Genomic DNA, 17,319 nt, shown 5'->3' with positions numbered 1-17,319 from the left:
TTGCTGTACCACAAATGTCGGATTGTCCTTGAACACAACACCAGCTGTCCAAATTCAGCTGTTTGTGCTGAAATCGAACGGCATTGATTTTCAAAACGTCATACAGGCAGAAATCCAGCACAGAGACAAAAACAAATCTTCCCCAACGGGAGGTTCAGTTTTGAGTGATCAGGTTTTTCCTGTGGCTACATGTAACAGAGACCTGGTCTCATTTCAGACCGAAGTTTACTGTCATTATCTCGGTGAAATGCAGATGCGGTAGCCTCGAGTGTGGAGCGACCCACTTATAAAGTGTGTTTGACATGAATGAAAGGCTGGGTGTCCTACTTCCTCCTCTGTGTGTGTGTGTGTGTGTGTGTGTGTGTGTGTGTGTGTGTGTGTGTGTGTGTGTGTGTGTGTGTGTGTGTGTGTGTGTGTGTGTGTGTGTGTGTGTGTGTGTGTGGGGTTATTTTGCAAACATACAATCCAGTCAGTTAGTGTGTACAATGGCCTGGAAGCATCGGTCGGAAAACTGGGCAGCAGCCTGCTTCGTCCGCTCCACTCCAATCAAAACGCTGAATCACAAATTGATTTGTTTGTAATATTATGTAGTATTTTCTAGGCAAAAGTGGCAAAAACGTACTGTTCTGCATTCCCAAAGGGAGATATTGGCAAGATTTGACCTTGGACCGGATTTTTCCTCTTTTTTCTGACATGTTATAGACCATACATTGAATTGTTAGCAGATTAAAACCATAATGAAAATAATTGTTAGTTGCGGCTCCAACTGGAACAGAACAACAGACCACATTCAAATTTTCCCAGTAAAGACTTTAAATGATTCTCATCTATTCCACATCTTATACACAAACGCTGTGGGCAAGAGCATGTAATTATAGGTGCTAAATACATAAAGAAACGAGAAATCAATACCCCCAGCTCATCAGTCATCAAACGGGCAACTCAAACTAAAACGGAAATCAGGCTGAAACTACAAAGGCAGAACATTTTCAGATCACACAGGTGGAAAGCAGTGATGTAGTGGGTGTAGTGGACGTTTGCTAGAACAAGATTAAGTACCAAAGTTAATACAGTTCACCCTGGGTGGAACATAAATGAAAAACTTTCATGGAGAACCGTCCGATAGTGGTTGAGACATTTCAGTCTGGACCAAGGTGGTGGAGCGGCTAACCAACACTGCCGTTTCTAGAGCCCCGGCCACTGGTATTACAACAGTAGACCGCACAGGATTCAATGCTATCACACAAATTCAAAGAAATTCAGAGGACTTCACATTTGTTATTCGTTTGTTTGGGTGCCCCCTAGTGGCCGAAGGCAACCTTCACCAGCTACTCGTGTAGTTCAACTCTGTGCTGTTTGATTCTCTCCAGGAATCAATTGTTTCAGTGTTGTATCTTTAAGAGTCCGATGACTGGAGGAAACGCTCCCGGATGCAGTGTCACAGCTTCCTGCCAGCTGGAAGTGTGTGTGTTGAACTTTCATATTAAAAATAACAGCCGACCTGGTTTTTAAAGTGACTGGCTACACAAACACCAACAAATGTGAGTGTGAGGAGAAGAAGCCAGTGAGGCGGAGGAGCTGGGGAGGGTTGGGGTGTGATGTCAGCCCGGATATCATGGATCCACCTGGTTAACAGCTGGGCCCCTGCATGCAGAGCTTACGGCTCTCAAACACACTCATGGTCACTGTCAAGAAGGAACGCTGTTGTTGTACCAACATTTGATTATTGTTCAATCTAAAAACATCAAGAGCCGCTAAAAGACAACATTTAGGCTCTATGACAGGTTTACTATCCCAGAAGTCAGCACAATATTTGATTATGGTAGTTCGGTGACCTGCATCTGACCAAACATGAACCTTTTAACACTCAGCCACTCCTTGAAAGTATCTGAAGCACAGCTCAGGGTTTGTGGCCTGACACCTCTGCAGTTTTCTCCTTCTCTTCCCACATTATTTGACCTTGACACCGGGTCACATGTCGTCTGTTCCCACACAGCTGAGCTGCCGCCTCATGTTCAGCCCAGCACAGCGCCTGAGAGGAGACGTTAAGACGGCTCAGACCCTGAGTGGAGAAGCGTTAGTCGGTCACAAGTCTTCCATCAGTCCTGTCCCGTTTCCCAGGAGGCTTTGGGCCCCTTGGGCTCTTAAATACCGCCGCAGCCTGGATACCTGCTGACCCTGTGGATGCGGAGTGATGAGACAGAAAAGAAATCTGCTCTAATAGTGCACTTTGACACATTCTTAGACTTCTGTTATTGTCGTCCAGGGGTGGGAATCTCCGGCACGACTGAGTCCGATTTTGACTCTTGGGGCCATAAAATTGATCCAAGGCGCTAGTTGAATGAAAGTCAGTTCAGCTTTATCTGGGCAAGTCTTTATTTTTGAATAGAGGAGTCTTCCTAGTTGTTACCTTAAAGTTTTCAAACAGTCTTCACCCTCCCGCACCAAAATCCACAGTAAGCGCACGGCAGGGAGAGTCTAGGAAGGCCCTTAATAATTTCGTATTATATGGTGATTCATAACGGGCCCGTAACCTTGCCTCTACTGAAGATGGAGCTGACTGAATGAATGAGTTTAGTTACATCACAACGGAGTCTGAAGTCGTGGCTGCGTCCTCTGGTCCACACAGGACAACCTGATGGAGCCTGAGGAGAAGCAGATTGTTTGCACAGTTTTACTTGTCTGAGCAAACCTGGACTGCTCAAGAGAAATAAAATAAGTCTCCATGTGTGCAATAACGTCTTCTTCGGTTGTGATTCCTGTTCTCGCCAACGACAAGGGAGGACGTTGTGAATGATTTGCAATGAGCATTTCTACTTTTTAAAGAACAGCTCAACTCAACTCTTAAGACCAGTCTGACTTACGTAGACCAAACTTGGTCTTACTTACTGAGCCGAAGCAGCTCTGTAGGAAGAACGGTCCAACGTTCCTCCTGAGCATTGTGCAGGTCTGATCCACGTCTACTGAAGAGCTGGATGAGGTTCCACCGGTTATTAAATCCCAGCGTTCAACGACTTTACTTCACTGACAGCACCGAAGGTTTAATGAGTGTGTTCGATAAAGACATGGCAGATTATAATTGTTTGTGTGTTATTAGCGTAAGCACACTGTGTTTGTTTGTAGTTGTGACTTATATGAAGATCAGATCACATTCTTTGACCAGTTGACGCAGAAAACCAGGTCATTCAAATGGTTCACTGACTTTTCCTACTACGCTATGTTGATGTTTTCAGGTGCCGATCAGTGTTAGCATTAAGGGACTGAGGTCAGGGAAGTGTTGGGGTAATTTTAGCCTTCATGGTCCTTCACACCGCGTCTCCCCTCAGAGAAATCACACACCATTTTCTAAGTCCACAGAACTGCTGCTGCTGCTGCTGCTGCTGCTTCCCCTCTCAAACCTCTGTGGGACTGTGGTGGAGCTGCGCACCAAATTAGACTTAAACGAAAACAGAATTAGACTCAATAAAACTGTAATGATCTCTGTGGGGGAATTAGATAATCACACAGCAGAGATGGAGATGAGAGAAAATAAGAGCTCAGTGGATCATGAAGGGAAATAACAGCAACAAAGATCACAAGAATTGAATGGGTTGAAAGGAAAAATGATTCTGTCAGGTGGATTTAGACTCTGCTTGATTTGTTTATTCGGTGATTCTGCTTTAGTTTCTCGTCGTCGTCGTCGTCGTCGTCATCATGTTTAATGTTTTTTGTTTTTTTTTTTCAACCCCCTGAGGTTTTGATTAATCTCATCCACACCGTCTGTTTGTTCCCTCTTCTTTTGTACGCGTGCTGCTTTTTTTAGCTTCATGCAATTAAGTGAGCTTTGGTGTTTAATGGAAAACACAGCAGGGACTGAGGCCTATTGATTCTCTCTGTCATCCATCATCATTCAGTGTTTCCTCTGTCCCCTCCAGGCTCAGATCGCGTTCCTGCAGGGGGAGAGGCGAGGTCAGGAGAACCTGAAGAAAGACCTGGTGAGACGAATCAAGATGCTGGAGTACGCCCTCAAACAGGAGAGGTTGGTGGACACACGTGCGAGTTTGTGCTCATGAGGACCCCCCTTGACCCATTACATTACCTAGACCCCGACTCCAACCTTAACCCTAAAACGCAGTTTACCCCTCAGATTGGCCTGTCGTTGGCAGTTAGGTCAGTTATAGCATGTTTTGTATGTGATTTTAGCAACTGGCTGAAAAATACAAAAGTGTTATCGTTCCAGATCTCTGACCTGACCCAAAATATGCAGATCTTAAATGAATGAATCCATCGCTTTTCTTCTGCCTATCCAGGTTATGATTGAAGATATTAATAGAAATTATTATTGTTTTGCAAACTGGGAAAAACTGAGAAAAATGTGATATAATTATCAGTAAATTCATGCACTTGGTAATTAATTCTAGGCCTTGTCATCCTTACTGGTTGTCACTGATGTTTTTCATCCTTTGGTCAGTAGGAACATGACACGGGTATTAAATTCCAGTCTATGTGTTAAAATCTCTTAAAAAGTGTGAAATAAAAGACCCGCACCACTTGGAGGGCTTTTTGTGCATGTTTAAAAAAAGCTATCTACTTAAAAAGATGCTTCAGTTATGAGGAGTATGAACATCCAGTTTAATAAACAATTTCAACACAGACAGAAGCTGAAAGTCTGCTCACTGATTCATCTGCTCTTGCTCTTTGCGTCGCTTTACGTCAGCCCGGTTTCTATCTTGTAAGTTATAATAACTTGATTTTCACCATGTAGACACGTTCAACATGGTGAAAAAACAAAAATTCCCATGGTATCGATGTATGGCCCAGCCCTACCCTCAAACAGCCCTTTAAAGAGGTGAGGACGAGGAAAAAATGTCCTCATTTCTCACAAGCTGAAAGAGCACACACACACACACACACACACACAGACGCAGTATCCGACTCAGAAAGTTATATAACATAACAACATGCATATGGTAGTGCTTGGATTTAAGGCGGCCATGTGAACGCCACTGCATGTCACATTCACAAACCTGGATATCATACAGTAGCCTTTAAACTGAACATGCACATTGGTTCCTACCGAAGACCTAAATCTCTAAAAACCTCACAAATATACAGTTTCCTTTCCGCAAACGCTGTGTGTGTGTGTGTGTTTGTGGTGATGAAGGAACATGTCAGCCAGTGCAGCAGTTTGTAGAAAAATCTAGAATATTGCTGAAGACCGTCGATTCAAACTCTTGGTCCAGCCTCGAGAAACTCGGACGGCGAAAATGCAGCCGAGTCTCCGATCTGGAGTCTGACGAGGAATTTAATAGAATTTAAAACGACTGATTGACAAATAGGATCAGCCCCCTCAGTGTGAAATTGATCCGTCCACCTCAAAGAGCAGCTTATCCTCTTATGGAATTATTATTATTATATTATAATCACATAATCTGGCGACGGGTTTCACACAGTTTGGTTGTCTGAGTGTTTGATTGGCAGGTCTGGGTGCTGTTTACTGGAGCGTTTGGAAGAGGAGGCCTGTGGGAACGTTTAAAACAGTCATCAGCATATCAACACGTGTCAGTGTAGCATTTCTCTACTTCACACTTCACACTTTAGAGCCGATTTAAGGGCATCATGGGCCACTGAAACTCTTCTCTGGAACCAGACTGATGGGATTCGTTTAGTGCTAGTGCTCTATAGAGAACCGAGCTGCTGTTTCTCTGCATTTTGTCCAGTGGTGTTTTTAGGTGGAAAAAAATGGCGGGGCAACAACAGCTACTTTGAACAGATCTAAAACTAGAGAATTACGGTTTTACAGTTTGACATGATGTGCAACTTTACGTTTTCCCCACAGTTTACCAGGTACCCCCTCCTCCCGCTAACACACAGGGAGGCAAAAAAGCTCCTTCTCTGACAGTCAGCCGTGTTTCCCTGGAGAACCCCTCCACGTTAAATCTGTGATTATTTTTACCAGGTTCGGTTTGTAACAACATCCTGCAGGACTTTTATTCTCCAGTTCTTCTTCTAAAGTCAGACTTTCACATTTGCGCTGTAGCTGATAATCCGGTTGGTTCATGGAGACAACAGCTGCTCTTCTTTCAGAGAATTGACAGAAGTTAGTGTTTAAGTCAATAGTGCTCTATTTCCAAATGATTCCATGGCTTATAAGATGGATTTCCTTCCTTTCAGCCACTGGTTTCAATCATTTTCTATTAGAAATATAAATGCAGAGACTTGAAACTTGCTGCAGAGAGATAATCCAGCACAGTCAGCGGAATTAAAACAGGACGATAAAACAACTTTGGTAGAAATGTTTTAATGTTTTAAATTATCCGTCTGCTGTGGGTTTAAAGTCTCTGCAGCGTGACTCTCATAATGTCTTAAATAAACTCAAACCAGGGGCCGTCCATGGTGTTGGTTTTTAGAAAATAAGATCATCTGCAGAAACGTAACGTCTAAGCTTTCTGTAGTTTACTTTATGAGAGAAGCAGAAAACCTGCGTGCACACAGAGCTACTGCATTGGTTGCCACACGTTGGTTTGGCAAGTAGGCTTTAACTCACAGGTCACAGGCATATACTGATGACAATGAACAGCACAAAAGCAGTGAATATACAGCATTTATAAAACATTCAGTAAAATAAAGCAGAATACGATGATATTCCAATGAAAAATAAAAATAGCTGCAGATCGAGCCAAAAATAGAAACTCTCAGAACACTACTGACATCTCGGCCTTAAAGGGTGAAGATAAGATTAAGACCAAAGGCAAATGTATAGAGCTACATAAAGTGCAGTTGTTATTAGGAGGAGCAGGTGTGACAGTCTCCGTCACAGTAAGACATTCAGTCTTCAGGTCAGCTTCACTTTCTAGTCTGAAGCTCTTTGAAGTGAACCCGGTTGAGTAACTGTGGTCAGAAATCTAGTGACACTGTGAGAAAGAGTCACAAACTTTACATAAAAGCTGATGAGAACTGGTCAAACATTGTGATAACCGGTGTGTGTGTCCACCCTCAGGGCCAAATACCATAAGCTGAAGTATGGAACAGAACTGAACCAGGGGGAGATCAAACCACCGAGTTATGATTCAGGTAAGACCAACCTGTCTCTGTCTTTTAGCCTCCTCTTTTTCTCTTCCTGTCGTTGTTAAATGGCCACGGTTCATTGGTCAGTAGCCGGTGCTCTCCTGCTGACAGGTTTTAGGGAAATACAAGTATCACGTCGGACTCGTTATCAGCAAATGCCCGATATTAAAGGACTCGGATCGGGATCCGGGCCACAAAAACCTTGATCGGGTCTATCTACATCAGTCACACGGTCTTCGTCAGCAGATGGACTCAGTTTTCATTTTCCCAAACACTTTTAGGACTTGTCATCATGATGAAATCTCAAGCGCAACTTTTAAACGGACATGGATGAGAAGGACCTGGTCAGGCCAAAGATCAGATCTCGCTCCTCCCCTCGCATCCCTCCGAGTCTCATGTTGAAAGAGGACTGTCGAGGTGGTTCGGCAACTGATCAGGGTGCCTCTTGGACGCCTCCCTGTGGACATATTCTGGACAGCTGTGTGAAGAGTGGTCCTGTGGGGGACCAGAAACACATTTGGGGATTATATATCCCATCTGGGAACACGTCAGGATCCCCCAGGAAGAGCTGAAGGATGAGCCCGGGGGGAAGAGCATCTGGATTATGTTGCTTTTGTGATTAATGAATGGATGCATAGAGACATGTTGGTAACTGTCTCTCGCTCTGTCTCTCTCTCAGATGAGGGGAATGACAGTGAGGTTCCCAGTCCTCAAAACAGCAGCCATCAGCTCAGCTGGAAACAGGGACGCCAGCTGCTCAGACAGTGAGTTTACACACACACACACACACACACACACACACACACACACACACACGCACACACGCACACACACAGACTTTCACAGTGTCGTGGGACAGCAGACTCTGTTTATATGTGTGTGTCTTCTTAATGGAGATTGTGTGTCTTTTTATATATATGTGTGAATGAGTTGGGAAAAAACACAAACATCATTTCCAGTGTAGAAAAAGATAAATCTTTAAAAACAGCTGCACCAGTGGCTGCTCATGTTACTACAACTACTTCTTGTAATGCTCCGTTAGGATGGGATGAACATTACGGGGGAGGTGGGGAGTAAAACCTTCACTGTGCCGCTCCGTCAAATATTAACACGAAATGCATATTCACATCATTCAGTGGGAACATCCACAATAAAGCTCCAGAAATCCACTTAGAGGCTGCAGAACTTCATTCAGAATCTTCCTGTTTTTAAGTTTCCTTCAGTAGCACAGTGACCCAGTGACAGTTGTCTTAACACCCACGGCTACACTGAGAACAGGAGCTGATCACAGCTGATTCAGCAGCTTCTAATGGGACAGTTTGACTGAATGGAAAGAAATATATGCTAAAATAAACAGGGCTCGAATGAGAATAGCAGCACTGACCTGTAGCTGACATTACAACAGCGCATTTGATGAGCTTTACAAGGTCTTGTTTTTCTGTTGGCTTCAATGACTCTTTGTCGTCATATTGGTTCCCAGATAGACCTTTGTGTTGGTGTTGGAATCTCTTCATCCGTCAGGTCAGCAAGAACATTTTTGATTAACTTCATTTTCACACAAGTCAAACTTCATACTGAGGAAAAAAAAAGTATGAGGACAGGCAGGTCTTTCTGCAAAGAAAAAAAAAAAACCCTCAGAGAGCCACTTTAAAGCTAGAGGATGATGCTCTGGACCGGTTAAAATGACAGGAGGAGCAGCCAGTTCATAGAAAAACAGGAAGTCACCGTGGCTGTAGTCATTACTGAGGTGGAGCAGGTGACGTTGCAGTCACCCCACCTCTACTAGAGACATAGATCCAGTCTGAGCGGGACTCTGGAATGATTTCCTCCCTTTTCCATGAAAACCAGCCTGCAGAGACTTGGAACCTTCTGCAGACAGATAATCCAGCACAGTGACAAATATTGCCACGCAGATAGTGTCACTTTTATCTATTTATTTATTTATTTTATTTCAAGTTTATATGAATCCCTCCTGGTAATGGAATAAAGCATCCAAAACCACAGATATGGCTGAGGTTTAGTTTCTTGACTTTATGAACGGCAGTTTCTTCCAAAGGTTCGCTCAGCCGCAGATTTGGAGCTTTCATATTACACATTGTTCACCAGCAATGGAGTCTGGCCAGTCGTCAGGGAACTGTACACGTTCACATTTCCAATATTTTGACACTTTAAGTTGAAGCACTTTTTCTTAAGCAGTTTATGACTTTGGCAACACATCTGCTGAGGAAGATCATATGACACAATCGAAAGCCACAGAAACGTTACTGGACAGACAACACGGCGCTAAAAGTAGCTTTCACAATTAAAGCCATGAACAGTTTTCGTTTCTCAGCGAACGTCATCCAAAGCGCACTAAAGAGAGAAAACCTAAATCAGACCAGTATTCGCTGAGGCCCCCCTTTGCTTTAAACCAGCCCCAGTTCTCCTCGGTGCACCTGCCCGCAGTTTTACAGGTTGTCGGCAGGTAGGTGGTTCCAGCATCTCGGAGAACCTGCCACGGTTCTTGGTCTCAGTGTCTTCTGTCTCTTGTCGTGGTCCCAGACTGACTCCACGATGCTGAGATCGGGGCTCCGCGGGGTCCAGACCATCTCCTTGGTCCTCTGGTCTCTGAAGTTGGCTCTTCATGACTCTGGCTGTAGGTGTGGGCTCGTTGTCCTGCTGCAGGAATGAATCCGGGACAGATCAGAAGAATCGAAACATCTAAAGGGCCTAAGAGCTTTGCACAGTTCTGTGTATAGAACACAAGTCAGGTTACATACACATCCGCTAATTTGATAACATGAGCGCGACACCAAGAAATGTGCCGCAAATACAGAACAACGGCAGTTATGACAGAAGTCTCCAGGGTCGTACGACTGAAGGCTAACGCTAAGTGTAGAGCCAATATCTCCAATAATATGAAGGTCATGCAGTCAGAATGTTAAAAGTAAAATACAGATTGTTAGCTCATTTTCCAAGATCACCATCATCCTCACTTTTTCTACTGTGTGATTGCACAGTGGCACATTTGCAGTGTCCGCAGTGACGTTTATCAAGACACCAGCAGTGTGAGATGCCTTTTATACATGAACAGTTCCAACATTACCAGGTCTCTGCCTTCTCTACGAAAAGTGAGAGCGTCTTAACACAGGCTGCACAGTTGACGTCTGTGTTTGTGTGAACATGACGCATCTTCTTTGTGTGTGTGACTGTAAGTTTTCTTCTTTCTCTTTTCTACAAGTGTTACTGTAATTTTTGTGAAGCCATACAGAATATGTGTTTCTATGGCTGCAGATCATGTATTATTTGTTTTCTGAATGTGTTTGTGAGTGAGTGTGTTGCAGGAGTGGCTCTGTGTGTGTGTGTGTGTGTGTGTGTGTGTGTGTGTGTGTGTGCGGTGACAGTGAATGGAGGATTGTGTGGAGGCATCGAGGCCTCCTGCGATCGGAGAGGCTGGTACAGAGGGAGGAGGGAGGCTGACCTTCCTCTCTCTGTGAACAAACACACTAGATGCTATTCAGAATAAACCTCCGTCCACTGAGGATAAAACCTCTCCATAAAACACTGCGTTCACGTCAGCGGGGTCCCGCTTCTCTCGTGTCCCGGGGTGAAGGTACAGTACAGAGCTTAAACTTTCTCTGGGCCTGTTTTTCAATTCCCATTGAATATTTTATGTGATAGGAGAATTCTGCAAATCTGAAAAACGTAACTTCTTTTGGACCAGGACGGCGTAGTCAGCATTTGTGAGCTCGCCTCATTCTGGCCAAAAGCTTGAAATCGGCCTGAAAAATCTTGAACTTGTCGTGTGTGATTGTGACGTCGAATCCACTGACAATAAAACTGAGCTGAGATTTTGTGGAGCCATAAAACGCTGCTCTGATTTGTCTGACCAAAAAACATTTGAAAAGATAAAATGATGAAGAATGGAAAATATCTGACAAGTCAGCACCTGATTTAATGTCATTTGAGCAAAACCGGACTTTTCCTGTGAGTTTTGTTGCGAATGTTCTTTCTTTTCTCCGCTTTCGTTCTCTATGCGCATCTGACCGAACTGCACCAGACCACTTGGAGGACATACCGTGTATCTAAATTCCTAAACTTGGTGGCATTGCCCTTTAAGAATGCTGCTCCATTGATATAATTATGGTGTTGTGTAGCTCAGCGGGTACAGCAAGGCACCGCTGCTGCAGGAAGGGACTGAAAAACAAAATGAAGAGGGAAGGTCGGGGCCTGCTTGTGTTGGCTTAATGTTTACGATGTCTGCTGCAGAGAGCGACGTTCATAAAGGTCTGGTGAAGTCAGAGAAAGTCAGTGGATCCTACTACGACAGTATATGACTGTGTAGGAATACTGTATACTGCATGTTGTGTCCTACATCTGGATCAACCTGCTTAGATATTTGCTATGAGTTATTTGTATTTGCCGAGTGACTTTTTTTTTTACATTATTCGCCACCTTCCAACGCTAAACACGCCTACATCTGAATATAATTTGGACAAATGAGCGGAATCTGCGTCCTCTCTGTCAGTGGGATGACACTCGTCAGGAAGAAAAGTCTGTTTTTGGGTTTTCCTTCAGACTCTATTTTCCTCCTTTGTTGCAGTAAAAAACTACTTCCTTTTAACATATAAAAAATCTAGACTAAGTATACATTAGAAAGTGTACAGGAGAAATGTTACCAACTTTAGGCTGGGGGGAAGCATTTTGAATGTAAATGTTTTAAACCGAGTAAAGGTCTTTAAAATGTTTACAGCCTTTGTATGTATAGTAAAAGGAACCAAGTAAATGGACTGTTTGATGTCCTTTGTGAATACTCGGAAATTAAGCTTTTTATCCATAAATTTGCATTTATGAATATGACATTTAGCCAGTAAAATTAGAATATTAGAAATATGCAGCTGCTGACTCCTGATTTTGTTTTGTTAGAAGAGGCTAAATAATTGTACACCTCCGAAATAACTTACAATTTTAAATTTCACGTTGTTTTTTAGGAATTATGTTTTAGCTGGGTAATAATCTGTGAATAAATTTGAAAGAAGCAAAATTTTTGTTAGTTATTAGATAACGATGAGGTGTGACCCAGGTCTTTTCCCGTACCATGTTAACAGTTTGAGAATACATGTGGTAATGTAAAGTTAAGTGTCACTACAGCAGTGCAAGGAAAAACAAACTTCCCTACAGACTGTGAACCGGAGTAAGAGTAGGTAACAACTGGTGATGATTGATGGTTTCCTGTGTCCTGCTCCTCCTCAGATACCTGCAGGAGGTGGGATACACAGACACCATCCTGGATGTGAAGTCCCAGAGGGTGAGGGCACTGCTCGGTCTGACCGGAGACTCAGGAGAGAAACCTTCAGAGAGGAAAACCGAACCCTTGGTCAACGGCACCGAACCGTCCTCGCTGAAGGACAGCGGCATGGTCAGGTACGACCCGGCGCACTGCAGTACTGATAACGACAGTTATTCTCCAAAACTTCAAAAAGAAACGTTCTCTCCACTTAAAAACAAAAGAAAAACCCTAAATCGAAAGAGCTTTTTGTGGATTGTCGGTAGCTCACTTTCTCGGTGTTTCCATCATTTTTGCAAAGAAATTTTTCACTCATCCAGATATAATTTCTCTTCTTTTGCATCCCGCTGCTTTTCCTGCCAGTAAACCCGACATGTCCGACTCAGCCACCGTGTTGGAGGCCTTTAAGTTCATAGAGAGCGCTGCGGCAGAGTTCAGCGACGAGGACGAGGAGGAGGACAGTGAAGCGAGGGACAAAACCATCCTGGACCTGGCTGCAGTAAGACAAGACACACACAGACACACACAACGGCTGCAGCTGGCAACAAGGTTGATGAGAGTGGACCAAAGAGTAAAGTTTTGGGCCGTAAAAAATTAAAATCAGCAAGACTGTTAAGATAAATCAGAGATTTGACCGTCGTTATTTTCATGATGCAACGTCATGAAAAGAAGCCTTTGGATAAATTGCTTCTGAACCTCAGTCGACCAAACTAGAAACAAAGTTTTTGCCTTCAGATCCGACAGTTGTGAGCGTTGCAGCTCAGGATTCACCCACCATGTGCAGTTAAACGCACCGCTTGGTCACTTTTATCTATCGTGATTTTGTGTCTGAGCCACAGTTTGCTGAGTCTTCCTAATTTTGTAACTTTTAACAGATGGTGAAGAAGAAACAGTCGTCAACACCGTCCTCCACGACCTCTGACCTCAGCGACGACCCCGACACAGAGGAGGCCCTGAAGGGTTTCGATTTCTTGGCCAGTCCGGATGAGCTGGACGGATCACCTGAGTCCAGGAGTGGCGAAGACAACGGAGAGTGGGGTAAGAGAGGGGGACACATATTACATTGTGCTAATCATGTTTAAATCTCTTTGAGTCTCCATGGCTAATGATTGAAATTCACTGATCCACATGGTTGATGATTCTACTAACTGATAAAGATGCCTTCAGGATTAACTTTCACAGGAAGACGTTTACGGAGTGTGCCTTTCCAGCATGTTTACTGAGCTCTTTGACTTCACTGTGAAGAGGTGCATCATATTCAGACAAAAAACAAGTCGTGAAAAATACCCTGATGACTTGTCTTAAGACATAAAACATTTATGAAGGAAATTGGTTTGTGTGCCTAGAAAGAACGGACTGCAGAATTCATGCAGGATAGATACATGATAACTGTTTACAACGCGTAGCAAGCATTTTGTAGACTGAAGGAGCGTTGCAGTGATCAGTCTCGGGTAGGTTTGGATAGGTATCTGGAGAGCGACTGATGTGAGATAGTTTGACCCAACTGGGAACAAATCTGCACGTAATCTGAACATTTTATAAAACTTGCCCATTGTTTTGCCTTTTCGGTAACTCTCTCGAAATAATTTGTAAAAATGAGAGGACCTAATATAGTGCCTTGTGGAACTCCACCTCAGGCCGAAACTACAGTCTCTTTGCCTGGTTTTGCTTGCAGTACTTGCCAGCAATTACAACTTCTCTGCAACTATGTTCTACTACATTGTCATTCAGCAGCCTCCACTGTTATACTGAGTTATAGTTGGTAACAGATATATTAATAAACACTACGATTTGCATTCTAGTCTGTTAAAAACCATTTTAAATGTGTATACACTTGTTACTAATGGTGAATAAGGGGACTTTAAATGTGATGTGTTACCGTTTTTCAAATACATCACTGTGAAGTTGAGGAAATAATCCCGTCTAAAGGTCCTTTCAGTAGCTGTTCTGGAGTTTTCATTCATATGACATAGTCGTAAACCCAGCTGTAGTGGAATTGTAGGTGTTTGAATTTTAATTTTGTCTCACTTTGAGGGCTTCTTGTCAATGTTGACTTAAACATTTAGCTCCAAAGTTCATATTTGACTTCAAAAGCAGCAGTGCAGGAAATAGCGACGCCAGGGTCCTGTAGTAGTTGTTTGGAGGCTTTTGATCATTTCACATCATATCTGCTTCTTCCCAAGGTCAAGAATGAACTTTGAAGCTCAGAACCAGTTTGATCAGAACCAGACCAAGGATCCTGTGCCAACTTTATTTGTCAAAAGTTGGTTTTAGACATTTGTTGCAACAAGTAAAATTCAGTGAGTACTCAAAACAATTCTGAGCTTTGATATTCAAACTCTGCTCGTAATGTTGCCTGAAAAGCAAATCCATGACATGCTTACTTTACAAACGCTGAAAATGGTCAACGTTATAATTTGCATTAGAAGCACCCTCAGATCTCCACTATCAGAGTTTACTTAGTGCACTAACTAGAGAGAGTAATGTCAGATTCATACAGTTTGTAGTTAATGGGCAAAAACACAACAAACCACTAGAAGGGACCTCAAGTCTTCATAGAGTGGAATTGTTGATTGTATAGATGTACAGTATAAATCTACAGAAACGCCTCTTTATGACGTTCTGCCAGTCGTCTGTGGAGCTGATCAGAGAAAAGTCTGTGGCTGGTGAGTTGAGATAAAACAAACCAAAACACTGTAAAACAAAGAAAACAGGTGTGTTCATGGACGGCAGCACAAGGCCGCTCCTGCACCGACACACTTCTTCTCTATTTAAAAACTCTCTTTACAAAATAAAGTTCCCAGTTGGTGACCTGGCTGCCTCCGCAGTTTACACAGAACCCCCCTTTTTCTCCTGTTACTTAGCAACACATTCAGTGTCATTTGGCCAATGACAGAGAGCTTCCCCACGCAGTTCGTGATTCAACACTTCACAGTCCGGATAGTTGTAAAGGAGTCCTGAGTGCAGCACACTCAAGCCATTGAAGAGGAAGAATTCAGCTTTTCTCCTTGATAGATTTCTCTCATTTCAAAAAGCAGTATCTGTTTATTTGGAGCTAGGAAACCATTATCTGGTCTTGCTGTCGTTCCTCCTCACCTCTCTTTCACAGACAGTGATAATAAAGCCAGCTGAGCTCACACATAACAAAGGACGGTTAAAAACAGTGTCTGCGTTTGGCTGCATGCCGCTCTGTTATGAAACACATTCGTCATCTCTGACTCTCGAGCCTTTTCTTCCCGAACCCACGCTACCTCCACGACCCCGCGCATCTCTCCCCCCGGGCTACCAGGAGGCATGATGAGATCCTTTCAGCTCGCTGTTATCACGGCAGCCGTCTTACCTGCACGCTCCCCCTCAGTGGTTTTCTGCATGTTTCTCATCTTTGGACCTGCTCGTGTTCCCTTTGACCATCTGCAGACAGGTTTTGTTTCTGGTTGTTTTTAGCAGCTTTTGTTTTTGACCATCATTTCAGCCGTCACCTTCCAACTGATCTAAAAGCAGAAAGTCTGGTTTCTGCATTTTTCATTTTTATAACACTCTGACGCTGATGAGCACTATTACTTTTGAATCGCCTCAAGGGGGAGCTGTTCAGTCCTGGTCAGACCAGTTCTGCACCTGGAGCCGCTTGCACCAGCTGTTTGCAAGCAGAAGTTATAACATCAGTGTTTGTGTGTGGAGATTTCTGAATCTCTAAACTAAAATGGTTGGGACCTCACAGACTCTCCACTACATAGAGATTATCGGTTAATACATATTTACAATCATTAACTGCTTATGTAATTGCTGCAGAGCTAACTTAACTGACTGAGTAGAACTAAAACTAGCATTAGCGAGCTAGTTTCTGACCCATTTGGAATTAAAGGTAAAAGAGGCACTATGTAACATGATATACAGTATATATACCTTTCAGACCTAATACTTGATAAAAATGTTGATTAAAAAGGATCAAACTGGGAAAATTTTCCACTACTTTTCAGAATAATAGCGCAGTATAGCACAATCTACAAAATGTTATGCCAATCAAACGAAATGGCCAAGTAATGTGGGTCATGTAATCATAATCATATGTTTCCCACTTACTTTTAATCTGTTAACTCTGAAACAAATGTATGCAGATAGAAATACGATACAACACAGAGGCACCTTCATTTATCAGTTAAGTTTAATATACTTGTAGTTACACGAATTTAGTTGCACATCAGTCATTAAGAAATTCCTGAATCTTTTGAGGTGCAACCTAATTTAGTAAGTCACTAGTTTTAAATAAGTTTGTAGTTACTCAGAAACTTGGGAAGGATTTGACACTGAAACTGGTCGGACACGGTCCGACCAACATGCGCCATCTGTAGGAAAGGAGAGTAACAGCAGCAGCAGTTTAAACCTGCAGATGAAACAGCAAAGGCACCAGCAGGAATGAAGTCCAACATAGATACTTGAATAAAGGGAAAAAAACTAAATTGTGTCTATAAAATACAAAGAAATACAAAGGTGAGGCTGCAGCTTAGGTGGTAGCCTGCACATTAATTGTTCAGTTCTCTCTTGGAATACGTCAGATGTGTCATAATATGATTATATTTCAAAATATATAGCTACTAGCTATGGACCTGTGGCTTGTAGGAAGTAGCAGAGCAATATCATGGGTTAGAGGTGTGTGTTGGGATGGTTACATTTACCAAGAATGTGATTGAGGTCTAAGTAATCCTCCTCCTCCTCCGGATCTAACGGCACTGGTGAGGGAGGTGCAGGTGGAGGCCGTACCGCTGTAATTATATCACATCCACGTAGTAAAGCTAAAGTTGGTCTCACTGCCGTTTCACTGTAACCTTGAAAAGCACCGACCCCTTAAACACTCAAACAGCAGCAGCAATAAAAAAAAAGGAGAAAGCTGAAGTCAGGGCCCGCGGGAGGCACAAGCCTCAAACTATAAACAGCTGTTGCTGTCTTTCCTGTAGGATCAGACCTGCGGTTTAACAGCAGTGTAACAATAGCGTCAGGTGCTTTGCATT

General features: G+C 43.1%; 1 protein-coding gene across 2 annotated transcripts in view; it reads left to right on the top strand.

Moving 5' to 3' along the window:
• The window catches only part of strn (striatin, calmodulin binding protein), a 63,989-nt gene that overhangs the window by 30,912 nt on the left and 15,758 nt on the right, over positions 1 to 17,319 (top strand). For both annotated transcript variants that reach the window (XM_040146332.1, XM_040146331.1), the window contains 6 exons: positions 3,915 to 4,018; positions 6,980 to 7,053; positions 7,727 to 7,811; positions 12,280 to 12,450; positions 12,677 to 12,812; positions 13,189 to 13,351. In XM_040146332.1, the coding sequence (XP_040002266.1) occupies positions 3,915 to 4,018; positions 6,980 to 7,053; positions 7,727 to 7,811; positions 12,280 to 12,450; positions 12,677 to 12,812; positions 13,189 to 13,351 (733 nt within the window). The remainder of the gene's footprint in view (positions 1 to 3,914; positions 4,019 to 6,979; positions 7,054 to 7,726; positions 7,812 to 12,279; positions 12,451 to 12,676; positions 12,813 to 13,188; positions 13,352 to 17,319) is intronic.

The sequence above is a fragment of the Xiphias gladius genome, chromosome 15, assembly GCF_016859285.1.
Source record: "Xiphias gladius isolate SHS-SW01 ecotype Sanya breed wild chromosome 15, ASM1685928v1, whole genome shotgun sequence".
Lineage (NCBI taxonomy): Eukaryota > Metazoa > Chordata > Actinopteri > Istiophoriformes > Xiphiidae > Xiphias > Xiphias gladius.
The sequence above is the reverse complement of the archived record's forward strand: the minus strand, read 5'-3'. Positions and strand labels throughout refer to the sequence as shown.